Genomic DNA, 27,471 nt, shown 5'->3' with positions numbered 1-27,471 from the left:
CCCTTTGGTTCTAGATGCCGTCACCAAAGGAAACACTCTCTTCACATCCACTCTATCTAGGCCTTTCAACATTCAATACATTTCAATGAAATCCCCCGCCCCCAACCACCATTCCTCTAAATTCGAACAAGTACAGGCCCAGAGACTTCAATTGCTGTTTATATGATAAACCCTTTCATTCTTAGAATCATTCTCATGAACCACCTCTGAACCTTCTCCAATGTCAGCACATCTTTTCATTGGGGAGAGAGAACCACCAGGTTTGAGAAATCAATTGATTTCACCTGGTGGTTCTCTCTCCCTTCCTCCCACCTTTTAAATATACTCCTTAGCTCTTTTTCTCCAGCCCTGCCAAAGGGTTTCAGCCCAAAACGTCGACTGTACTTTTTTCCATAGATGCTGCTTGACCTGTTGAGTTCCTCTAGTATTTTGTGTGTGTTGCTCAGATTTCTAGCATCTGCAGATTTTCTATTGTTTGTGATTGGAATTCGTAGACCAGTACTCAAAGAAATCACACCACAGTTCTACACAGATGCTTCATCTTCAAAGTACATATATGTCACCATATACAACCCTGAGACTCGTTTTCCTGTTGGCAGTCACAGTAAATACAAGATATATAACAGAATGAATGGAAGCCTGCACTCAACAAGATGTACAACAGTCAAGTTGCAATAAAACAAACTGCAAATACAAAAAGAAAGAGAAGGGAAAAAATAAGCAATAAATATCAAAAACATGATATAAAGAGTTCTTGAAGATGAGTCCATAGGTTGTGGTGACTATTTGATGATGGAGTCAGTGAAGTTATTCCCACTGGTTCAAGAGCATGATGGGTGAGGGGTAATAATTGGTCCTGAACCTGGTGGTGTGAGTCCTGAGGCTCCTGTACCTCCTTCCTGATAGATGGCAGCAGTAAGAAGAGAGCATGGCTCTGTTATGGGTTTTATTCCAACAGAATGTATTTATTTCTGCGGCAATGAATAGCACACCAATATTTAGTAGCTTCATGGCTTGTGTGGGCTCGGTAAGTGGTGATCCTTGTATGAGATACAGGTATGAGATATTAAATGCACTGAGGAGAAGGAGCTCTAATATACCAGTGATAGAACAAGAGTCATGGTCATACAGGAGGCAGACAGGTTCTCCCAGCCCACTGAATCCTTACCAACCATCAACACCCACTAGATTCTACTGCTCAGCTACATGACTGGGGTAATTTACAGTGGCAAATAACATCCAAATTTCATGTCATTGGGAAAAAACTGGAGGAAACTCATGGAGAAGGTTGGATGAACTTGTCAAGACGTACAAAAAGGCTGGATGAACTCAGCAGGTCGGGCAGCATCAGTTGAAAGGAGTGGTCAGCGTTTCAGGCCGAGACCCTTCATCAGGACTAATGTTGACTAGTCGTCAGGACTAGTAGATGAACTTGTGTTGTTTTCTCTAGTAGCAGATACTGAAGGGGGAGCTGAGAGAGGTTTATAAGATTATGAGAGGCACAAAGTAGACAGACAGTATATTTTCCCTCAGGTTGAAATGTGGTGGAGTTTCTGTGAAAAATGAGGGAAGCACAAAACAGATATATTCTAAATAAGAAGAAATTTTTGAATGGAAGAAGGACATTACGGTGGCTGACAAGTGAAGTCAGAGACAATGTAAAAGCAGAAGAGGAAGCCAAAGCGAGTGGGAAGATAGATTGGGGAGCTTTTAAAACCTTGCAGAAGGAAGGAGTCCTGATGAAGGGTCTCGACCCGAAATGTTGACAGTGCTCCTCCTTATAGATGCTGCCTGGCCTGCTGTGTTCCACCAGCATTTTGTGTGTGTTGTTAGAAGGAAACTAAGAAGGTCATTAGGAAGGAGAAGATGAACTATGAAAGGAAGCTGGTTACTAATATCAAAGAAGATACTAAAAGCTTTTTGAAGTATATAAAGGGTAAAAGAGAGTTGAGGGTAGATATAGGACCAATAGAAAATGACATTGGAGATATTGTAATGAGAGGCACAGAGATGGCAGAGAAACTGAATGAGTATTTTGCATCAGTCTTCACAGTGGAAGACTAATGCAAAACTCAAGAACTGAAGGATGTACCGTGAAAATTATGACTGAGAAGGTGCTCAGGAAACTTAATGGTCTGAGAGTGAATAAATCTCCTGGACCTGATGGAATGCACCCTCAAGTTCTGAAGGAAGTAGCTGGAGAAACTGCGGAGGCATTAACAATATTTCAAGAATCGATAGATTCTGGCATTGTACTGGATGACTGGAAAATTGCAAATGTTACTTCACTATTTAAGAAGGGTGGGTAGCAGCAGAAAGGAAACTATAGACCTGCTGGCCTGACATAAGTGTTTGGGAAGTTGATGGTATTGATTATTAGGGATGAGATTATGGAGTACAGGTGTCTCCCGCTTTACAAATGTTCGCTTTACACCACTTCACTTTTACAAATGACCTACATTAATCTGTTTTCACATTACAAACAGGATTTTTGCTTTTGCGAGAATTTTTCCTATATAAATTAATAGGTCTTTGCTTTACACCATTTCGGCTTAAGAAAGGTTTCACAGGAACCCTCTACCTTTGTAAAGGTGGAGCGGGCAGAGACACCTGTACCTGGAGGCACATGCCAAGATAGTCCAAAGCCAGCATGGTTTCCTGAAAGAAACATCCTGCCTGACTGACTAACCTGCTGCAGTTTTTTGAGGAAATTACCAGCAGGGTAGACAAAAGAGATGCAGTAGGTATGGTGTACTTGGATTTTCAGAAGGCCTTTGACAAGGTGCTGCACATGAGGCTACCAAGTAAGATAAGAACCCATGGAGTTACAGGGGAGTTACTAGCGTGGGTGGAGCATTGGCTGATCCGCAGTAAACAGGAAGTGGCAATAAAGGGATCCTATTTAGGCTGGCTGCCTGTTACCAGTGGAGGTCAGTGTTGGGACTGCTGCTTTTTACGAAGCATGTCAATGATTTGGACTATGGGATTAATGGATTTGTGGCTAAATTTGCTGATAATACAAAGATAGGTGGAGAAGCAGGGAGTGTTGAGGAAACATTGAGTCTTAGATTGTTTAGAGGAATGGGCAAAGAAGTGGCAAATGAAATACAATGTTGAAAAGTGTATGGTCATGCACTTAGGTGAAAGAAATAAATGGGCGGACTATTATTTAGTTGGGCAGAGAATTCAAAATGCAGAGATGCAAAGGGGCATGGGAGTCCTTGTGCAAGATACCCTAAAGGTTCACCTCCAGTTTGAGTTGGTGGTGAAGAAGGCAAATGCAATATTGGCATTCATTTCTAGTAGTATAGAATATAGGAGCAGGGATCTGATGTTGAGGCTCTGTAAGGCGCTCATGAGACCTCGTGTGTATTGTGTGCAGTTTTGAGCTTCTTATTTTAGAAAGGATATACTGACACTGGGGAGGTTTCAGAGAAGATCCACAAGAATGATTCCAGGAATGAAAGGGTTACTGTAGGAGGAACATCTGGCAGCTCTTGGGCTGTATTCCCTGGTGTTCAGGAGAATGAGGGGGCTTCTCATAGAAACATTCTAAATGTTAAAAGACCTGAACAGATTAGATATGGCAAAGTTATTTCCTATGGTAGGGGAGTCCAGAACAAGAGGGCACAACTTCAGGATTGAAGGACGTCCGTTTAGAACAGAGATGCGGAGAAATTACTTTAGTCATAGGGTGGTAAATACATGGACTTTGTTGTCATGAGCAGCTGTGGAGGCTAAGTCATTGGGTCCATTTAAGGCAAAGATAGATAGGTTCTTGATTAGCCGGGGCATCAAAGGGTATGGGGTGAAAGCAGGGGAGTGGGAATGACTGGAAGAATTGGATCAGCCCATGATTGAATAGCGGAGCAGACTCAATGGGCTGAATGACCTACTCCTGCTTCTATATCTTATGGTCTTTCACTCATGGCTGTATTCTGACCCAGATTCACTAGTAAAAGATTGTTAATTTCATAATTTGAACTGTAATGTTGACTTTGAATTATCAAAATATTGCAGTAAATGTTGGTTTTAATGTTGTCAAAACAATGAATGTCCTGTTTATTCTTCTTCCCTCTTTATTCGAACTTTTGTACGCTGTTTTTGGCTTGTATACAAGTGAAAGCTTGAAGGGAGTCTGAGGTTGTGAGATTCACCAGTAATATTGGTTGCTTGGTTTGTGTGAATTGAACTTTTGCTTGGTCCTGTTTGAAGGGTAAAGGACAAAGGAATTGTGAAGTTTCTTTATCCTGTGTGTTCATATAACCAATTCAGTCTGATTCAGCTCATTTTTGTTTTTGCCAAAAGACACTTCATTGACAATAGCCATTTGAAAAACATTTTTTCTAAATGGCCCAAGCAACAATGCTTTAAATGTGCTGAGATATCTCAAGTCAGGTTGTGTAATGTAATGGGCACGATCGTGCATTGTGCTGGGAAATTTAAAATTATTGCATTACCTTTAATCAGTGCTAATGCTGTTTCACCTGCCTCATTGAGTGCATTTTATGTTGAACCATGATTGTTTTTGTTGGGTTCATGGTGATGTTCAGTTGCACATTGGATGAACTATACCACTTTGCTGACATGTATGCACTATTTTATTTCTGAAGTAGATTTATACGTGTGTATATTTCTAACAGAAGTATTGTTATTTATAGGAGTACAACAGCAGACTTTGATCATGTGGTCAAACCTAGCAGCACTGGCCTTCAGTCACGTTATGGACCTCCTCAGCAGAGTTTGAACTCTTCAGTGCATCCCAAGGTTTCTCCATCTGAAGGTAAGAGTTGTAGCTGTAGCTCTCCACATTTTTGAATGTGTTGGGTTGGTGCTTGATACCAACACAAGAAATAGCTGTTTATATAACATTGAATGCCTTTTGTCACAAATCCCATGACAAATTGAAAAGGACCAGCAGAAATGGAACACACCTGGAGCCTGGTTTACTACAAATTAAGACTATATTTATTACTACTACAAATTAATATTATTAAAACCGGATAATACGATACAGGTTATAAACTATTTTTTATATATATGTGTATCTGTAAATTAGTGTGTGTGGGTACAAAGATAATAGTCCCGGAGGTAGATATCAGGCTTATGGTGTCAGGTAAGTTTAAGCAGTTCAGTTCACTTTGTGTTGCGTCGAGTTGAATTGATGGAGAGAAAGAGATGTAATTGAGTTGATGTTTACGTTGGCAGCTTTAGTTGTTCTTGCTTCTGAAGTCTTTAGAGTCACTTCGTGTGAACTCCACACAGACACAGATGGACAGAGCCCCTTCTAGGGAATGGTCTACTAACCCACGGCACGGGTTAACCACCAGCACACTGGTAATCACAGGTCAAAATTAATCGGTCCGTGCCCTCCACCCTCATGGTGGTCTTAAACTCCAGCAGTGGTTCCTCAGGTTGCTTCCACCATTCTCCCGTGTCACGTCTCCTCTGCCGTTATCAGACCAAAAGCCTCCACTTTTTATAATCCATTCGAAATTCCAGCCGTCTGTTAGCTCAACTGCTCTGAGCTGTTACCACGGTGACTTCCCAGCTCATGTCTCAGCTGGCGCCATACTCTCTCTCTGTCTCTCAAGGTCACAATTAAAAGTGTTATCAAAACCAAGTCCATGTTCCAAGGCTATACCCGTATTCATCCCCCTCTTTTCCTTCGCTACATCGACGACTGCATTGGCACTGCCTCCTGCACGCATGCTGAGCTCGTTGACTTCATTAACTTTGCTTCCAACTTTCACACTGCCCTCAAATTTACCTGGTCCATTTCCGACACCTCCCTCCCCTTTCTTGATCCTTCTATCTCCATCTCTGGAGACGGCCTATCTACTGATATCTACAATAAGCCTACAGACTCTCACAGCTACCTGGACTATTCCTCTTCCCACCTTGTCTCTTGCAAAAAGGCTATCCCCTTCTCACAATTCCTCTGTCTCCACCGCATCTGCTCTCAGGATGAGGCTTTTCATTCCAGGACGAAGGAGATGTCTTCCTTTTTTAAACAAAGGGGCTTCCCTTCGTCCACCATCAACTCTGCTCTCAAACGCATCTCTCCCATTTCCCGCACATCTGCCCTCACCCCATCCACCGGCCACCCCACTTGGGATAGGGTTCCCCTTGTCCTTACCTACCACCCCACCAGCCTCCAGGTCCAACATATAATTCTCCGTAACTTCCGCCACCTCCAATGGGAACCCACTACCAAACACATTTTTCCCTCCTCCCCTCTTTCTGCTTTTCACAGGGATCGCTCCCTACGCGACTCCCTTGTCCACTTGTCCCCCCCCATCCCTTCCCACCGATCTCCCTCCTGGCACTTATCCTTGTAAACGGAACAAGTGCTACACCTGCCCTTACACTTCCTCCCTCACCACCATTCAGGGCCCCAGACAGTCCTTCCAGATGAAGCGACACTTCACCTGTGAGTCGGCTGGTGTGATATACTGCGTCTGGGGCTCCCGGTGTGGCCTTTTATATATTGGTGAGACCTGACACAGACTGGGAGACCGTTTCACTGAACACCTACGCTCGGTCTACCAGAAAAAAGCAGGATTTCCCAGTGGCCACACATTTTAATTCCACGTCCCATTCCCATTCTGATATGTCTACCCATGGCCTCCTCTATTGTCAAAATGAATCGAAGCTCAGGTTGGAGGAACAACACCTTATACACTGGCTGGGTAGCCTCCAACCTGATGGCATGAACATTGACTTCTCTAACTTCCGTTAATGCCCCTCCTCCCCTTCTTACCCCATCCCTGACATATTTAGTTGTTTGCATCTCCCTCTGGTGCTCCCCCCCCACCCTTTCTTTCTCCTGAGGCCTTCTGTCCCATGATCCTTTCCCTTCTCCAGCTCTGTATCACTTTTGCCAATCACCTTTCCCGCTCTTTGCTTCATCCCACCCCCTCCGGTCTTCTCCTATCATTTTGCATTTTCCCCCTCCCCCCACTACTTTCAAATCTCTTACTATCTTTCCTTTCAGTTAGTCCTGACGAAGGGTCTCGGCCCGAAACGTCGACAGTGCTTCTCCCTATAGATGCTGCCTAGCCTGCTGTGTTCTACCAGCATTTTGTGTGTGTTGTTGTTTGGATTTCCAGCATCTGCAGATTTCCTCGTGTTTGCTCAGAGTCCTCTCTCTCTTTTAATTGCCTCCTTGTTCATTAGACTGCTGAATTTTCTAGCAGTTCCTCACCTGTGTGACACTTTTTATTTGCTGCCTGTGAAACAACACAAATCTGCAGAATTAATTGTGGAATGAGCTTCCTGTAGAAGTAGTAGAGGCCAGTTCAGTTGCGTCATTTAAGGTAAAATTGGATAGGTATATGGACAGGAAAGGAGTGGAGTGTTATGGGCTGAGTGCAGGGAGGTGGGACTAGGTGAGATTAAGAGTTCGGCACGGACTAGGAGGGCCGAGATGGCCTGTTTCCGTGCTGTGATTGTTATATGGTTATAATTTGACAAATGAAATTACAAACCCACCATGAATATCTCAGTTCTTGTGTTAATTCAACAAAGTTTATATTAAAATACATAGACAAGAACAAACATGTAAACTAATTTACTGGGACCCTTGGGTGTCCCGAATCACCCAGTGAAATGGCTTTCAGCCAGTGAAAGTCATTCCACTGAAGCAAGGGCCCACAAGCATGAATGAGATTCTTCGCTTGTTCCACAAAAACAACATGAGTGAGCTTGGATTTCTCCATATGTTCATGCAAACTATACTTGATCATCCTCTGCCTTTTGAAATGTATAGAAATGCTATTGAGACTACTGGACAGGTATATGAAGGAATTTAAGGTGGGGGGATATATGGGAGATTAGGGTTTAAGAGTTGACACAACATTATGGGCCGAAGGGCCTGTACTGTGCTGTACTATTCTATGTTCTAAATTCTGTGTTCTATCCCTTAAGAGTTTTTGTCAGTAATTTACCTCCATTGATGTTAGGTTCAGTGACTTGCAGTTACTTGGCTTATTCCTGTTGCCCTTCTTAAAGAAATAAATTGAGCTGTTCTGCAGTTGTGTGGAACTTCACCTGTGGTTAACAAAGATGCAGAAATGTCTTCTGGAGGAAGCTGGCGGGTCGTACAGCATCTGTGTGTCATTGGGGGTGGGGATGTATACGCAGAGGGCGGGCATTGAGGATAAAGAATTGTCAACTGCAGATGCTGCCTGATCCATCAAGTTCCTCCAGCAGTTTATTTGTTGCTCCAGATTCCAGTATCTGCCTCTCCTGTCTGAATAAATCTCATCAGGGTCCCCTTCCTTGCTTTCCATAGCAACTTGGGATAGACCCCATCTGGTCATGGAGGGATTTATCAACCCTTATGTGTCCCATGACATCTAATTCCTTCACTTCTCCATACTGGCCTGCTGCTTTTTATCTAAATAAACTTCCCTAAAGTCACAATCTTCCATATCTTCAGAAATGAAGAAACAGTCAATGTTTCAGGCTGAGACCTGAGGACACTAGACACTAGAATACTACAGCACAGTACAGGCCCTTGGGCCCTTGATGTTGTGCCGACCCATATATTCCAGGTACCCACAACCCTCTGTGTAAAAAAAATCATACCCCTGATGTCTCCTATTTATTGTTTATTGACACATCGACTGTTTATTCACTTCTATAGATGCTGCCTGACCTGCTAAGTTCCTCCAGCATTTTGTGTGCATTGCTTTGGATTTCCAGCATCTGCAGAATCTCTTGTGTTTATCTTCCATATCTTTCTCCTTTGTGAGTACAGATGAGATGTATTCATTTGGAATCTTACCCACATTGGCTGGCTTCACATATAAATTATCCCTCTGGGGCAATCCCCTTAGGAGAACCACTCTTTCCCTTGCTACCCTCTTGCATCTGATAGGCAAACCTTGGTATTGGGATTCCCCTTAATCTTCCTTGCCAAGGGTATTTCTTGGCAATATGAAATGGCAACACACACAAAATGCTGGAGGAACTCAGAAGGACAGGCAGCATCTATGGAAATGAACAAAGAGTTGACATTTCAGCTCAAAACCCTTCATCAGGGCTGGGTATCCCATGTCCCTTTTTCACTTTCTAATTTATTTAAACTCTCTCCTACAAAATATAGTCCTCCAGAGACACTCTCAGTCCCAGTTGTTGATACCTGACTTTTATTTGTGATTGCCTGAGCAAATTCTTTGCAATTAAAAGTATGATTAAAACTAATTATACCTTTCACTGCGTGTCAGTCGTGTGACCAATAGAAATGAGAAATTGGGACAAGGCTGCTCATAGTTGTGGTCGGTTACTCTCACCACAGCGCCAAGGTGGTGTGATGGTTTGATAATTGAAATACAAGGGGGCTTCAGCTGTGAGTGTACTGCACCCAGCATCATTGAAATCCTGACTGAAATGGTCTTCCTGTGCATTATCATTTTTCTTCACAAGTTTACTAGATAACTAAGCTCTTTTCTTTGCCCTTTGCAGTGAGCTCAATGTCACAGGATGTACCCAGTGCCCTACAAATGAAGCCAGAAATACCTCAAAGCAAACCCCAGGCTTTGAGGGCTACTGCTCGAGAGGAAACTGTTCATTCGAATTATTATCTTCAGAAAAACTTCCCTGTGTCGGAAAGAGTGCCTATAAATGGAATAGAGCAACCCCAAAAACAAGCTGCCACACCGTACAACCGCTTTGCCCCAAAACCGTACACAAGTACCGCACGACCTTTTGAGCGCAAATTTGAGAGTCCAAAGTTTGATCACAACCTCCTGCCAAGTGAACCTCAGCTTCAGCCCAAGCCTGAGACGTTGGTGAAGGCACACAGCTCTCCACAGCCTCCAGACATCGATAGTGGCACTGACACATTCCCCAGACCGTCAGATCACCGAGCCAAGTATCAGGCTGTCCCTAAAGCTGTTCCTGTGAGGTAAGTGGCTTTGTTCATGTGAAGGACTGAGTGCCCTTGAGTGTTTGAAATCGGGCACATCAGGAGTTTTGCTATAATTATCATATCAAAGTCTCAGGCCATTAGGTGAACTCCACTGTGGAACAACTTGACTTAAGCCACGTTACTAGAAAAGAAATAATTAGCAGTGTTCCGCTGGTTATATGCATGGAAATCCAGATCAGGCTGAAATTTCAGTCTTGCATATCAAATGAAGAATGTGTGGAGTGAGTTGGGAGTTGATCTTCCATGTGAGCTGGAGGACATCATGGGCATGTAACGTCTAAACAGGAACAAATAATAAGGGTGTGGCCAATTTTTACAAGATTGAGAGATGACTTGGTAAAATTGCAGATGAAACAATCTAGTTGAAAATAGAACCATATAAGAATTACAGCACAGAAACAGGCCATCTTGGCCCTTCTAGTCCGTACCGAATGCTTACTCTCAATTAATCCCACCGACCTGCACTCAGCCCATAACCCTCCATTCCTTTCCTGTCCATATACCTATCCAATTTTTTCTTAAATGACAATAAGGCCTTTGACAAGGTCCCGCATGGGAGGTTAGTTAGGAAGATTCAGTTGCTAGGTATACATGGAGAGATGGTAAATTGGATTAGACATTGGCTCAATGGAAGAAGCCAGAGAGTGGTAGTGGAGGATTGCTACTCTGGGTGGAGGCCTGTGACTAGTGGTGTGCCACAGGGGTCAGTGCTGGGTCCATTGTTATTTGTCATCTATATCAATGATTTGGATGATAATGTGGCAAATTAAATCAGCAAATTTGCTGATGATACAAAGATTGGAGGTGTAGTGGACAGTGAGGAAGGTTTTCAAAGCTTGCAGAGGGATTTGGACCAGTTGGAGGAATTGGCTGAAAAATGGCAGTTGGAGTTTAATGCGGACAAGTGTGAGGTATTGCACTTTGGAAGGTCAAACCAAGGTAGAACATACAAGGTAAATGGTAAGGCACTGAGGAGTGCAGTAGAACAGAGGGATCTGGGAGTACAGGTACATAATTCCCTAAAAGTGGCGTCACAAGTAGATAGGGTTGTAAAGAGAGCTTTCGGTACATTGGCCTTTTTATAGATCAAAGTACTGAGTATAAGAGTTGGAATGTAATGGTGAGGTTGTATAGGACATTGGTGAGACCAAATTTGGAGTATTGTGTGCAGTTTTGGTCACCTAATTACAGGAAGAATATTAATAAGGTTGAAAGAGTGCAGAGAAGGTTTACAAGGATGTTGCTGGGACTTTAGAAACTGAGTTACAGAGAAAGGTTGAATAGGTTAGGACTTTATTCCCTGGAGCGTAGGAGAATGAGGGGCGATTTGATAGAGGTGTATATCATTATGATGGGTAGAGATAGAGTGAATGCAGGCAGGCTTTTTCCACTGAGGCCAGGGGAGTAAAAAAAAAAGAGGTTATGGGTTAAGGGTGAAGGGGGAGAAGTTTAAAAGGAACATGGGGGGGGGTTTCTTCACGCAGAGAGCGGAGGGAGTGTGGAATGCGCTGCCAGATGAAGTGGTGAATGTGGGCTCACTTTTGCCATTTAAGAAAAACTTGGACGGGTATATGGATGGAGAGGGGTTTGGAGGGATATGGCCCAGGTGCAGGTCAGTGGGACTAGGCAGAAAAATGGTTCGGCACAGCCAAGAAGGGCCAAAAGGCCTGTTTCTGTGCTGTAATGTTCTATGGTTCTAATATCGAACCTGCCTCTATCACTTCTACCAGAAGCTCGTTCCACACAGCTACCACTCTCTGAGTAAAGAAGTTCCCCCTCATGTAACCCCTAAACTTCTGCCCCCAAACTCTCAACTCATGTCTTCTAGTTTGAATCTACCCTACTCTCAATGGAAAAAGCCTATCCACGTAAACTGTATCTATCTCCCTCATAATTTTAAATACCTCTATCAAGTCGCCCCTCAATCTTCTACGCTCCAAAGAATAAAGACCTAACTTGTTCAACCTTTTTCTGTAACTTAGGTGCTAAAACCCAGGTAAGTCTCCTCTGTACTCTGTCTATTTTGTTGATATCTTTCCTACAATTCAGTGACCAGAACTGTAGACAATACTCCCAAGTTTGGCCTCACCGATGCCTTGTACAATTTTAACATTACATCCCAACTCCTGTACTCAATGCTCTGATTTATAAAGGCCAGCATATCAAAAGTTTTCACCACCACCCTATCCACATGAGATTCCACCTTCAGGGAATTATGCACCATTATTCCTAGATCACTCTGTTCTACTGCATTCCTCAATGCCCTACTATTTACCATGTATGTCCTATTTTGATTAGTCCAACCAAAATGTAGCACCTCACACTTATCAGCATTAAACTCCATCTGTCATCTTTCAGGTCACTCTTCTAACTGGCCTAAATCTCTCTGCAAGCTTTGAAAACCTGTTTCATTATCCACAACGCCACTTATCTTAGTATCATTTGCATACTTACTAATCCAATTTACCACCCCGTCATCCAGATCATTAATGTATATGATAAACAACATTGGACCCAGTACAGATTCCTGACACACACCACTAGTCACCTGCCTCCAACCTAACAAACAGTTATCTACCACTACTCTCTGGTATCTCCCATCCAGCCACTGTTGAATCCATTTTACTACTTCAATGTTAATACCTAACGATTGAACCTTCCTAACTAACCTTCCATGCGGAACCTTGTCAGAGGCTTTACTGAAGTCCATATAGACAACATCCACTGCTTTACCTTCGTCAACTTTCCTAGTAACCTCTTCAAAAACTTCAATAAGATTTGTCAAATGTGACCTTCCACGCACAAATCCATGTTGACTGTTCCTAATCAGATCCTGTCTATCCAGATAATTATATATGCTATCTCTAAGAATACTTTCCATTAAGTTACCCACCACTGTCGTCAAACTGACAGGCCTATAATTGCTAGGTTTACTCTTCGAACCATTTTTAAACAATGGAACCACATGAGCAATGCGCCAGTCCTCCGGCACTTCGAAATATTTCTGTCAGAGCTTCTGCTGTTTCTACACTAACTTCCCTCAAGGTCCTAGGAAATATCCTGTTAGGACTTGGAGACTTATCCACTTTTATATTCTTTAAAAGTGCCAGTATTTCCTCTTCTTTAATCAACATAGTTTCCATAACTACTCTACTTGTTTCCCTTATACAATTCAATATCCTCCTTAGTGAATACCAAAGAAAAGAATTTCTTCAAAATCTCCCCCATCTCTTTCGGCTCCTCACGTAGCTGTCCACTCTGATTCTCTAAGGGACCAATTTTAACCCTCACTATCCTTTTGCTATTAATATAACTGTAGAAACCCTTTGGATTTATTTTCACCTTACTTGCCAAAACAACCTTATATCTTCTTTTAGCTTTTCTAATTTCTTTCTTAATTCTTTTTACATTCTTTATATTCCTTGAGCATCTAATTTACTCCCTGCCATGTATACTTATTGTAGTTCTCTCTCTCTTTCTGATCTCAGTTTCCAATATCCCTTGAAAACTATGGCTCTCTCAAACTTTTAACCTTTCCTTTCAACCTAACAGGAACATAAAGATTCCTTACCCTCAAAATTTCACTTTTAATTGAGCTGCATTTCTCTTATTACATCCTTCCCATAAAACAAATTGTCCCAGTCCACTCCTTCTAAATCCTTTCGCATCTCCTCAAAGTTAGCCTTTCTCCAATCAAAAATCTCAACCCTGGGTCCAGACCTATCCTTTTCCATAATTATATTGAAACTAATGGTGTTGTGATCACTGGACCCAAAGTGCTCCCCAATACATACCTCTGTCACCTGACCTATCTGATTCCCTAACAGGAGATCCAACACTGCCCCTTATCTAGTTGGTACCTCTATGTATTGCTGCAAAAAACTATGCTGCACACATTTTACAAACTCCAAACCATCCAGCCCTTTTATAGAATGGGCTTCCTAGTGTACGTGTGGAAAATTAAAATCTCCCACCATCACAACCTTGTGGCTACTACAAATATCTGCTATCCCCTTACAAATTTGTTCCTCCAATTCTCGCTCCCCATTAGGTGGTCTTTAATACACCCCTATAAGTGTTACTACACCTTTCCCATTCCTCAATTCCATCCAAATAGCCTCCCTAGACAAGCCCTCTAATCTATCCTGCTAAAGCACCGCTGTAATATTTTCTCTGACAAGCAATGCAACACCTCCCCATCTTGCCCCTCCGATTCTATCACACCTGAAGCAACAAAATCCAGGAATAATTAGTTGCCAAGCACACCCCTCCTGCAACTATGTTTCACTAATAGCTACCACATCATATTTCCAGATATCAAACTATGCTCTTAAGTTCATCCACCTTTCTTACAATGCTCCTAGCAATAAAATAGATGCATTTAAGAAATTCTCCACCTCTTACTGTCTGTTTATCCCTAATGGTGCAAATAACATTACTATCTTCTTTTTCTTCCTTCTCCCCTACATTTTCAGTCTGAGCCCTCCCCTTTTTTATCACCTGCCTATCCTCCCTCACACACTGTCTACAAGCTTTCTCTATTTGTGAACTAACCTCCACTCTCCTAGACTCTTCAATTTGATTCCCACCCCCAACCATTCTAGTTTAAAGTCTCCCCAGCAGCCTTAGCAAATCTCCCTACCATTGGTCCCTCTAGGATTCAAGTGCAACACCTGCCCCAAAAGAGGTCCCAATGATCCAGAAAATTGAATCCCTGCCCCTTGCTCCAATCCCTCAGCTATGTATTTATCTTCCACTTCATTCCGTTCCTATTCTCATTGTCACATGGCACAGGCAATAATCCCGAGATTACTACCTTTGCAATCCTTCTTCTCAACTGCCTTCCTAACACCTTATATTCTCCTTTCAGGACCTCTTCCCTTTTCCTACCTATGTCATTGGTACCTGTATGTACCATGACCTCTGGCTCCTCACCCTCCCACTTCAGGATATCTTGGACATGATCAGAAACATCCCAGACCCTAGCACCAGGGTGGCAAACGACCATCCGGGTCTCCTGACTGCGTCCACAGAATCGCCTATTTGATCCCCTAACTATCAAGTCCCCTCTACTCAGTCTCCTACTGCCTTCCTCTTCCTTTCCCTACCCTTCTGAGCCACAAGGCCAGACTCTGTGCCGGAGCCATGGCCACTGTTGCTTCCCCCATGTAGCCTGGTCCCTCCCCAACAGTACTCAAACAGGAGTATTTATTGTCAAGGGGTACAGCCACTGGGGTACTCTCTAGTACCTGACTCTTCACCGTCCCTCTCCTAACCGTGACTCACTTGTCTGTCTCCCGTGGCCCTGGTGTGACCACCTGCCTGTAACTCCTCTCTATCAACTCCTCACTCTCCCTGACTGGACGAAGGTCATCGAGCTGCAGCTCCAGTTCCCTAACACCGTCCCTTAGGAGCTGCAGCTTGGCGCACCTGGCACATCTGGAAGGCTGGGAGACCAGGATCTCCCACATCCGACACCGAGAACAACAAGCTGCCCTCACACTCATAATTCCCCCTTTTCTCAAATAACAGGAAAAATTGAAAACTATACCTATCTTGCCTCGCCCGTTTCTGCCTAAGCCTGTTGAGCCAAAGCCCTTAAGCCTTCATTCTGCTCCTGGCTGTCTCCGCTACCCGCTGTATAAGGCTGTGTTCCTTTTAAATCTTCCGCGCTTCACTGCCCGATCGCCTGCGCAGTCCTGCCTCTCTTAACCCCGATGAGAAGAAAAAATCTAAATGGCTTCCGCTGCACTCTCGTTCTGATTCTCAGACTTCCTTCTCCAAATTAAATTGGTTACAAAGCACTGAATTAGAATCAGGTTTAATATGTCATGAAATTTCATTGGTTTGCAATACATTGTACATTGCAATGTATAATAATGAAGAACTATAAATTACAGTAAGGAATACAGTATATTTAAAACAAAGTAATGTAAAAAGAGCAAAACAATAGAAAAAGTATATTGAGATAGTGTACTTGGGTTCATAGTCCATTCAGAAATCTGTTAGTGGAGGGGAAGAAGCTGTTCCTAAAAAGTTGTGTGAGTGTCTTCAGACTCGTGTAGCTAAGAAGAGGGCAGTGTCCAGGGAGATGGGTGTCTTTAATGATGGATGCCACCCTTTAGCGGTATCATCTTTTGAAGGTGTCTTTGATGCTGGGGAAACAAGTTCCATGATAAAGATGACTGAGTTCACAACTTCCTGAAGATTTTTCCAGACCTATGCAGTTGCTCTCCAATACCAGATGCTGATGCAACTAGTTAGAATGTTGTCCACGGTACACATGAAGAAATTTGCATGTCTTTAGTGTCATACCATGTCTCTTCAAGTTCCTGATGAAATATAGTTGCTGTCTTGCCTTTTTTGTAATTACATCAATATGTTGGGCCCAGGATAGATCTTTCAAGATGTTAACACCGAGAAATTTGTAACTGCTCACCCTTTCCACTTCTGATCCCCCTGAGGCCTGGTGTGTGTTCTTTTAACTTACCCTTCCTGAAGTCCACAATCAGTCTTACTGATGTTAGTCTTACAATTGATCTTTCTTGTGTTGAGTAAAAGGTTGTTGTTGCAACACCACTCACCCAGCTGAGCTGTTTTTCTCCTGTACACCACCTTGTCAATATCTGTTAACAATATTTGTGTCATGACAAACTTCAATAGGTACATTTAATGTCAGATAAATGTATGCAATATAATCCCGAAATTCTTTTTCTTATTTCAATAATATTTCCAATTTGTACTGACTGGTCTCCCGATGAGGAAATCAAAGATCCTGTTGCAGAGGGAGGTACAATTGGAGCTTATTGATTAGAACTGAGGGAATGATGGTGTTGAACACTAAGCAGTAATAAACAAAAGCCTGATGTAGGTATAACTGTTGTCCAGGTGATCAAAGGCCAAGTGGAGAACTAGTGAAATTGCATCCACTGAAGACCTATTGTGGCAATAGGCAATTTGCAGTGGGTCCAAGTTCTTGTTTTCACAGGAGTTGATTTTAGTCATAACCAACCTCTCAAAGTACTTTATCACAGTAGATGTGTGTGCAGCTTGGCAATAATGATTGAGGCAGCTCACCCTGTTCTTCTTGGACCCTGGTTATGATCATCCCCCTTTTGAAACAGGTGGGAACCTTTGATTGCAGCAATGAAAGATTGAATAGTATTGGTTGAAATATTTGGAGTGAAACAGTATTGGCACATAAAATCAAAGAATGTTCATTAGCACTTGAAGACAAAGAACATAATAGGCAAAAGGATGGGACCAATTAATAACCAACCAGGGAACCTACATGTGGAGCCAGAGGACGTGAGTCAAGTTCTTAAAGTTTTGCAGTTCTTTTGAAGAAACGGTTGATGTAAGCATTGTAATACAAATGCAATATCGTATGGAATAAACATAGCAAAATCAGGAAGTAGAAGGTGTTTCATTATCCTTGGTAGTGATTAACTCAGCAGGTCTTAGCAATAAAAGTTTGGGCACCCCTGGTCAAAATTTCTGTTACTGTGAATAGTTAAGTTAATAGAAGATGAACTGATCTCCAAAAGTCATAAAGTTAAAGATGAAACATTCTTTTCAACATTTTAAGCAAGATTAGTATTATTTTTGTTTTGTACAATTTTAGAGTGAAAAGAGGAAAGGAGCTCCATGCAAAAGTTTGGGCACCCCAAGAGATTTGAGCTCTCAGATAACTTTTACCAAGGTCTCAGACCTTAATTAGCTTGTTAAGGCTACGGCTTGTTCACAATCATCATTAGAAAAAGCCAGGTAATGCAAATTTCAAAGCTTATAAATACCCTGAAACCTTGTCCCAACAAGCAGCTGTCTAGCACTCTGGAAACTAAAATAAATGACGCCCACAAAGCAGGAGAAGGGGAGAAGAAGATAGAAAAGCATTTTCAGGTAGCCGTTTCCTCAGTTCGTAATGTAATTAAGAAATGGCGGTTAACAGGAACGGTGGAAGACCAGCAAAACTTCCTGAGAGAACTGCTCATAGGATTGCTAGAAAGGCAAATCAAAACCCCCATTTGATTGCAAAAGACCTTCAGGAAGATTTAACAGACTCTGCTAAATTTAGTGGTGCACTGTTCTACTGTGCAGTGACACCTGCTCAAATATGACCTTCATGAAAGAGTCATCAGAAGAAAATTTTTCCTGCGTCCTCACCACAAAATTCATTGTCAGAAGTTTGCGAAGGAACATCTGAACAAGTCTGATGCATTTTGGAAACTAGTCCTGTGGACTGGTGAAGTTAAAATAGAATGTTTTGGTCGCAATGAGCAAAGGTATGTTTGGAGATAAAAAGGTGCAGAATTTCATGAAAAGAACACTTCTCCAACTGTTAAGCATGGGGGTGGATCGAACATGCTTTGGGCTTGTGTTGCAGCCAGTGGCACGGGGAACATTTCACTGGTAGAGGGAAGAATAAATTCAATTAAATACCAGCAAATTCTGGAAGCAAAAATCACACCGTCTGTAAAAAAAAACATGAAGATGAAAAGAGGATGGCTTCTACAACAGGATAATGATCCTAAGCACACCTCAAACTCCACAATGGACTACATCAAGAGGCGCAAGCTGAAGGTTTTGCCATGGCCCTCACAGTCCCCTGACCTAAACATCTTCAAAAATCTGTGGATAGACATCAGAAGAGCAGTTCATGCAAGTCGGCCCAAGAATCTCACAGAACTAAATGACTTTTGCAAGGAAGAACAGGCGAAAATCCCCCAAACAAGAATGGAAAGACTCTTAGCTGGCTGCAGAAAGCGTTTTCAAGCTGTGATACTTGCCAAAGGGGGTGTTACTAAGTACTGACCATACAGGGTGCCCAAATTTTCCTTTGAGCATCTTTAACTTTATGCCTTTTGGAAATTAGGTCATCTTTTACTCACTGAGCTGTTCACAGTAACAGAAATTCTGACCAGGGGTACCTAAACTTTTGCATGCCACTGTATATGCAGGCAGTTAAACAAATCAGAAGGAAATTGCAGTACCAGTCTTCCCTGGCTTTGGGAGTGACTGTGGGAGGCCACTGATTTTGTTCAGTTGTTTGAAGTGGTAGGAAGGAATAAACAAAATAGCTATGGGCCTACTAGTTTAGGTTTGTGCAAATTACTTGAATCTGTTCAAATTGTATTCTGTTATGAAGTCAGATTAATCAAGGATGTTTAATGTGGTTTAAGACGAGATTGTGTCACATCAACAATTAGAATTGTCTAAGATAGCAAGTAGAATTGTTGAGCGCCATGTGATTGTGGTACTGTCATGGGACAGATCGTTTATCCCATGTCTAAATGCCTCTTGGACATTGCTTAGCTTTTCCTTCAATCATCTACCCTGGCAGCATGCTTGAGGGTCTACCACTTTGTTTATATTTCATAAAACATAATCTTCTGTCCATGCTAATGTATTATCCCCAACTCTGTGCGTCCTGATCTCTTACCTTTCCCCTTGTAGGTTCACTAACATGCTGTTCAAGAAAGCTATCACAGATGCATTCTATGAAGTTTTCCTCAAGACTGCCTTGACCAACATGAAATTCCCCATGACAACTGTATTTCCACTTTTAACATTTAAGTTAGTTCATTCTTTATTGCCTGCACCACTGCAATGGTATTATTTGGTGGCCTACAGTCAACTCCCAGTGATTTTTTTTCCCTTTTGAATATTTCTAATCTTTACTCAGATGGACTCAGCATTTTGCTCCTTAGATCTTCCATCACCTTTCTCTATCACCTGGATCTCATCTTTAATTAAGAGCGCTACCCCACTTATCTTATTTTCCTGCCATTCATTCCATATTACCTGAAACCCTTGGTTACCATCTTCACCTTTCTGTAATGGCCACTAAATTGTGCCCCTTTGTACTGATTTGTGTCAGAAGTTCACTGACCTTATTTCATGTACTATGGGCATTTGCATAAAGTGCCCTTCCTTTTAGAATCTTGTGATCCTTGGTCTTTGTGTTTGACTTTCCTGTACTCCATTCTGACTTTCCTCTTTTCTAACTTTTGCTGTGGTCTCAGTTTTGCTCCCCTGTGTTACTGCCTGGATTCCCATCCTCTGCCGTTTTAGATTAAACCTTTCCCAGCAGCACTAGCAAACAAACCCCCAAGAAAGTTGATCCCAGTCCTGTCCAGGTGTTTGTCAACTACCTGGTTTGCATAAGTCCCAACTCCCCTTGAACCAGTTCCAAAACCCAGAAATGTGAAACCTTTGTCCTGCATCACTGCTCAAGCCAGGCAGTCTTCTTAACTCTGCTGCTATTCCTACTCTGACTAGCAGATGACAATCCTGAAATTATTACCTTTGAGGTCCTTCTTTTCAATTTATCTCCTCACTCCCCGAATTCACCTTGCGGACCTCCTCCTGCTTTTTTCCTATTTCACTTGTACCATGACAATGTTCACCTTCCCCTTCCAGAATGTCTTGCAGCTGCTCTAAGAGGTCCCTGACACGGCACTAGGGTATCCCCAACTTGGCACTGTTCTGCCACTCTTTTTCCTGCCTTCCTTTGCAGCAGAGCCACTTGTACAATGTGCCTGTGTAGAGAGGAAGAATTTGTGTGAGGCCAGTGTTCTGTGCTCAGTGTCGGATGTGGGAAGTGTGGGAGACTCCCGAACGGCCACATCTGCGCCAGGTACGTTGAGCTGCAGCTCCTTAGGGACCACGTTAAGGAACTGGAAGTGCAGCTCAATAACCTTCGTCTAGTCAGGGCAAGTGAGGAGGTGACAGATAGGAGCTATAGGTAGGTTGTCACACCGGGGCCTTGCCCTGAGGGAAGGACAGGAGTCAGATGCTAGAGAGCACCCCTGTGACTGTACCTTATTAGTACTCCTGCTCGAGTACTGTTGGGGGGAGGGGGGGCTGCCTATCTGGGGGAAGCAACATTGGCTGTACCTCTGGCACAGAGTCTGACCCTGTGGCTCAGAAGGGTAGGGAAAGGAAGAGGATGGCAGCAGTGATCGAGGACTCTATAGTTAGGCGAGTCAGACAGTTAATTCTGTGGACGCAGGAAAGAAGCACAAATGGTAGTTTGCCTCCCGGGTGCCAGGGTCCAGGATGTTTCTGATCACATCCATGGTAGCCTGAAGTGGGAAGGAGAACAGCTAGAGGTCATGGTATATATTGATACCAATGACATAGTACATATTGGTACCAACGAAAAGGGAGGAAGTCCTGAAAACAGACTACAGGGAGTTAGGAAGGAAGTTGAGAAGCAGGACCACAAAGGTAGTAATCTCAGGATTACTGCCTGTGCGACGTGACAGTGAGTATTGGAATAGAGAGGTGGAGGATAAATGCGTGACTAAGGGATTGGAGCAGAGGGCAGGGATTCAGTTTTCTGGATCATTGGGACCTCTTTTGGGGCAGGAGTGGTCTGTACAAAAAGAATGGGTTGCACTTGAATCCCAGGGGACCAATATCCTGGTGGGGAGGTTTAAGGCTATTTGGGAGTTTTAAACTAGGGTTGCTGGGGAGTGGGAACCAAACCGAAGAGACAGAGGAAGAGGCGGTTGGCTCACAAATAGAGAAACCTTGGAGACAGTGCGAGAGGGAGGATAGGCAGGAGATAGAGAAGAGACGGGCTCAGACCGATGGTTTGAAATGCGTCTATTTTAATGCAAGGAGTAGTATGAAAGAAGCAGATAAGCTTACAGCATGGATCAATACTTGGAGCTATGATGTTTTGGCCATTACAGAGACTTGGATGGCTCAGGGGCAGGAATGGTTACCTCGAGTGCCAGGCTTTAGATGTTTCAGAAAGGATAGGGAGGGAGGCACTGTTGATCAGAGATAGTGTCACGGCTGCAGAAAAGGAGGAAGACATGGAGGGATTGTCTACAGAGTCTCTGCGGGTGGAAGTTAGGAACAAAGAGGGGTCAATAACTCTACTGGGTGACTTTTATAGTCCACCCAATAGTAACAGGGACATCGAGGAGCAGATACGGAGACAGATTCTGGAAAGGTGTAATAAAAACAGAAAAATACAACTGCAGATGCTGTGGATCAAAGAATATGTACACAACGCTGGAAGAACTCAGCAGGCCAGGCAGCATCCGTGAGAAAAGAGTAGCCAACGTATCGGGCCAAGACCCTTCATCAGGAATGAGGGGGAAGAGAGGGCCGAAGCCCAGTGATAGAGATAGGGGAGGAGGTAGGGCCTAGAGGTGCCAGGTGGAGAACCAATCAGAGAAAAGATAAAGAGGGTAGGGGGAGGGAATAAGCATGAAAGAACTGTAGAGGTAAAGAAGCAGAAAGCTGAAAGGGGAGAGAGGCAGAGAGAGACCTGGGATAGGGGGAGGGGGAGGGAATAAGCATGAAAGAACTGTAGAGGTAAAGAAGCAGAAAGCTGAAAGGGGAGAGAGGCAGAGAGAGACCTGGGATAGGGGGAGGGGGAGGGAATTACCGGAAATTGGAGAATTCAATGTTCATACCACCAGGCTGGAGGCTACCCAGACGGTTGATGAGGTGTTGCTCCTCCAACCTGAGTTTGGCCTCATCATGGCAGTAAAGGAGGCCATGTATGGACATATCTAGATGGGAATGAGAGGCAGAGTTGAAGTGGGTGGCAATCGGGAGGTCCTGTCTATTGTGACAGACAGAGCATAGGTGCTCGACGAAGTGGTTCGGGACTTGTCATCAGGGACTTGAGCAGCCTTCCTGAGTTTCCACTTTGTGCAGGAGGCTTGACTAAAAATCAGAACCTACCCTCACCTTACCTTGTGTTTCGGCTCAATTATTTTACAGAGAACTGATTATGTCTCAGTAAAATAAAATAATGTGTCTTCTCTATACTTGACTATTGATGAGAATCTGAGGGCAGTGAATATTGAGCTGATTGATCTGAACTCTCTCAGTCCCAGTGCACTGGAAGATGATGACGATGATGATGGGCACACGGTGGTGGCAACGGCTCGTGGAATCTTTGACAGCAATGGTGGTGTGCTGAGTTCTGTTGAGACTGGTGTGAGCATCATCATTCCAAAGGGAGCCATCGCTGAGGGAGTGGAGCAGGAAATCTACTTTAAGGTCTGCAGAGATAACAGCATCCTCCCTCCGCTGGACAAAGAGAAAGGTTTGGATGCACTCCCCTCTCTGAGATGCTTAATTAATCTTTCACACCTTGTGTTGAACAATTTGAAGTGACTCAGCAGTTTCTGAAAGCTTGCTTTCTTATCGCTATCCTCAGGGGATTTGACAAAGAGTTTAATTAAACATAAAGTCATTTGTTAAACTTCTTTAGGAAATTAGAGGCTGTTGTTCCAATGCCAAAAGATGTTTCTGTACGTTTGTGACAGCACAGTTTCCATTGCAGCTTTCCATGTCGTTGGATGGATGCTGTTCTCGTTCTCGATAAAGGGGATATTTTGGAGCACGTCCATACCATAGTTTTTACTGTAGCCAGTGCTTTCAGCAGATCTATTGACTTATATTGCTGGAGACTTGCTTACGAAGTGTTAGGCAACTCAGGAGCTGAAATAGAACATTACTGGACTCTTCAGCAGAATATGACTGTCATATCATCTCCCTCTCCCCTCTGGTGTCTCTGTGTGTAACCTCACTGTATTGGGCCATTAGCTCTGCTCCAGTTCAGCTGGTGATCTGCTTCAAAAATGTATGGCGGGTGGGTACACTCATGGAGGTGGACACAGAATGGACAATCTGGAGCTGTTGGATTGATGGGCAAGGATGGCAGATGAGGGGAGAGTGGACCATGGGGAAAAGGGAAGGAGGGGCACTGGGGGGGGGTGATAGACAGGTGAGAAGAGGTAAGAGGCCAAAGTGGGGAATTGAAGAAGAGGGAAGGGGAGAGGGAAAAAATTACCAGAAGTTGGAGAAATCGATATTCATGCCATCAGATTAGAGTCTATCTGGACAGAATATGAGGCGTTGCTCCTCCAACCCAAGAACCTGATGGATGAACCTCGTTTTTTTTTTGCAAACTTCCAGTAATCTATTTTCCTCTCCAATCACTTCCTAGCTTCTTAGTTCATCCCCCCACCCCCACCACCTGACTTCACCAATCACCTTCTAGCTGTCCTCATCTCCCTTCCCCCACCATCTTATATTCGTGGCATCTTTCCCGATGAAGGATCTCAGCCTGAAATGTTGCCCATTTATTCATTTTCATACAAGCTTGACCTGCTGAGTTTGTCTTTTGTACTCTGTTTAGGTGAAACACTCCTGAGCCCGCTGGTAATGTGTGGACCCCATGGCTTGAAGTTCCTGAAGCCTGTGGAGCTACGGCTGCCTCATTGTGCATCTATGACTCCAGATGGTTGGTCTTTTGCTCTAAAATCCTCTGACTCCTCGTCGGGTACGCTGCCCTTGCTTTTTTTCCTCCCAGTGCTTGTTTTTTTCTCTCTCCACCCCTCTCTCTCCCCCCCTTACCCTCTCTCCCCCTCTCCCCATCCCCCTCTCTCCCCCTTTCTCTCTCTCCCCCTCCCCTCCCTCGCTGTCCCCATTCTCTCCCCGCTCCATTTCCTCTTTCTCCCTCTGTCTCTCCCTTTTTTAAAGTCTATTGACTCTTGTCTCATCTCATTTGAAGTTAATTTATGTAATTTTACTTAATTCCATCCACTGCAGACAAAGAACATTCCATAGATAAGTGTTGATCACCTGGTATTATTATAGAAGCTGTAGTGGTCATTAAGCAGAATGAGCTGAAGCCCTCATCGAGAAAGATGCCAGATGGTCACATTGAAGTGTGCAATGTCTTTGAAGGGGTTAAAAGACATGGGATGCATTCATTTTTCTTAGACATAGGATATAGGAGCAGGGTGATGATGCTGAAACTGTGGGATCTTCTCTCATTGAGTCGTAACTCAAGTGTTGTGCACATGTGTAGTTAGCACATGACAGGAAAAACGTGCTTCTACTGGAGGCTGCAATGATTTACCAGGGCTGTAAATTTGTACTATGGACAAAACCTAAGCTTGGTGGTTTCCTTTGAAATGGAGCAGTCTAAGGGAAGATTTGATTGAGTGTATAAAACTGAGTGATCAAAATAGAGTAAATAAGAAGGATATATTTTTCTTAGGTGAGTTGAAAAAAAACATAAGTTTTAAAGTTAATATGTCTGCATGAGAGGGAAGGTGGGAAACCTACTTCACCCAGTGGTAATAGTTTGGAAGTCACTATGAAACACTTGTGTTGTTAAGGCCCTGCAAAGCTACAGATCCAGTGGGTTTGAGCCACTGACAGATGCAGTGGCTGCATCTTTTGTCAGAAGTGTTTCATGATTCTGTCACCCCCCTCAGCCCCAGCTTTCCTATTATTAATTTTTTTTCAAGTAAGTTGTTTCTTAAATAGTAACGTACCTGAACACTGAGTTTACAGTTTCAGTCTGTGGATGGTTAATCTTTACTTCTACTGTTGTCAAGTCACAAGGAAAGGTCTTTAATCTGATATGTGGACAAGCTGAGAAGCCCTTGGAATTAAGAAATGAGCTCAGTACTGACTGAACTTTTATTCAGATGTAGTCGAGGTATTGGAGGGGGAAACAGTGTTTGGAGCCTCTAATAAGGAAGTATTTTATTGCGCATTGCGGCTCATAAAGCTGTACGTTTCTTTTTTCCAGGTGACCCTAAGAGCTGGCAGAACAAATCAATCCCAGGAGACCCTAATTATCATGTGGGAACAAACTGTGTTTCAGTACTGATTGATCACTTTTAAGTATGCAGAAGGGTGACCAACAGTAACATCAGCATACCTTAGCAGTGGGTGCAGCACAAGTTTAAGCAATAGTTTCTTTACACACAGTCATGTATGGTTGTGTGATAGCCTAAAACTTACATTCTAAATGCAGTGATTGGGACTGCAGGTAAGCTTGCAATGAAACAGCAAGTGTGAACTGTAACGTTTCCCCAGTTCCTGTGTTAACCAGCAGATATGCCTTGGCATTTATAGCTATCATTTACAATACTAAAAAGATTTTTCTATAACTTTGCAGCCTTTACATGTTTATATGGATAACCATATTTCAGTTTAAATGTAGAAGTTAAATTTCTATGACCTTTAGTTATGAAGAGCTACTTGACTTTGAATGACCTGGCTGGCAGGTGCATTCTAGTGAGTTGGCAGCCTGCTGTGCTGTGGGATTGGTAGATGTCAGAGGTCTGTGGCTGTACATAAACCCCAATATCACCTTGCAGCTTTGTTTGTAAATTAACATTTTTTATGTCTTATTTTGTATAAAACAAACTGAAAACACTTTCTAAAGAAGATCTTTATATTCTGCCGTTGAGGGGCCTTTTGAGCAGTTGTAAAATTTTGCAGCAATAAAATCAATACTAAAGTTTAAAACAAAATCACTCAAGTTTTTGCAAATTTGCATTAATGCTGCTGTGTTCTTTAGAATGACTTGTCTGTGTAAAGGCATGGGTCCTTTATAATTTAAGGCAATGTTTGAGAATGTAGGCGTGCAGTGAGTGAGATCTATCAAGTGTATCTTTGGATGAAGTGACAGGTTACTGTACTGTGTGTCCCAAAGTGTATTTTTGTACTAATAGACAATATATTCTGGCACAGCAGTACATGGCTAGCTGGCGATTCTAACACAGCATCTGTTAATCACTTCACATTGACATGTGACTGACTTATTTCCTGAAGTTACTCAAGCTACACCTTTCTAAATATACCACTATTATTGAATAAAAACATTTTTAAGATACTAAGTCGTTGTCCTTTGTCTGCTCCATTAGCGTGTTTCTTCCTGAAGACACAGACTATCCCTCAAATGCATTCCCACATGAAGAGGCAGTGTATTGCACTGTCCAGTTGAAGAGAGCTGGACCCAGTAAGTCGTCCATGAGTGAACCTAGGGAAAGTGTAACGACTGTTACTTCAACAGGAAAGGCAGTGCAGCTTCAGTTTTGCAGCATTTGAGAGCTCTGTCTTTATTTCCTTACACCAAAATCTGATTTAGTTCCTAGTTTGTCCTGGATTAGGTGTATCACATATTAGTCTCTTTGAGTTCTTCCTGTGACACAGATCAGGTCACGTTCCTGTGGAGTTTATTCCTTATAATGCTCACTTAGCAGCAACATCCAGTAACACCAGCAAGGAGGCAGCAGTTTAAACACACAGTACAGGAGTAATGAACTCGTGGAGCATTACACCACTGCCCTGGAGGCATTCTGTTCTGTCTCTGTGATTCCCATACCCTGCTCTCCTGGCAGTCCCTGCACTCACATAAGTAACATCAGATAATTTCTTCTTCCACAGGGGATGTTGAAGCTGAAATTCAGCCCCAATACAAAATGGGATTTTCCTCCCATTGTCCCTGGTCGCACTTCTGAACAAAACCAGCTATGGCATGATGAATGCTGCAATATGGAACCCTTTGCCTGGTGGTTCCCTCTTTTTGTCAGCAGACCCTATCTTCACTTTGTTTTCAGTAATGGGAAAAATGTCCAGCTTAGAAGTAACTCCCAACCTGGGGAGTTTATCAAACATCACAGGCTTGGTAACATTTTAATAGATAATAGATTGCAGAAAATTCATGAGTGTGGGTTTGAGAGTTGTCTGGC

The 27,471-nt window shown here is 43.1% G+C and overlaps 1 protein-coding gene across 6 annotated transcripts in view; it reads left to right on the top strand.

Annotated features, from left to right (window-relative positions):
* tjp1a (tight junction protein 1a) overlaps positions 1-26,610 on the top strand; it is a 248,985-nt gene extending 222,375 nt beyond the window's left edge. For 5 of the 6 annotated variants that reach the window (XM_059945847.1, XM_059945841.1, XM_059945844.1 and 2 more), the window contains 5 exons: positions 4,662-4,783; positions 9,472-9,913; positions 22,798-23,015; positions 24,114-24,257; positions 25,521-26,610. In XM_059945847.1, the coding sequence (XP_059801830.1) occupies positions 4,662-4,783; positions 9,472-9,913; positions 22,798-23,015; positions 24,114-24,257; positions 25,521-25,615 (1,021 nt within the window). In that variant the 3' untranslated portion in view covers positions 25,616-26,610. The remainder of the gene's footprint in view (positions 1-4,661; positions 4,784-9,471; positions 9,914-22,797; positions 23,016-24,113; positions 24,258-25,520) is intronic. The other variant, XM_059945843.1, reaches the window with a different exon arrangement.
* Positions 26,611-27,471: the final 861 nt, after the last annotated feature.

This window comes from Hypanus sabinus, chromosome 21, assembly GCF_030144855.1.
Source record: "Hypanus sabinus isolate sHypSab1 chromosome 21, sHypSab1.hap1, whole genome shotgun sequence".
In the NCBI taxonomy this organism is placed as follows: Eukaryota; Metazoa; Chordata; class Chondrichthyes; order Myliobatiformes; family Dasyatidae; genus Hypanus; species Hypanus sabinus.
Note: the sequence above shows the minus strand (reverse complement) of the source record. Positions and strands in the feature narration are given on the sequence as shown.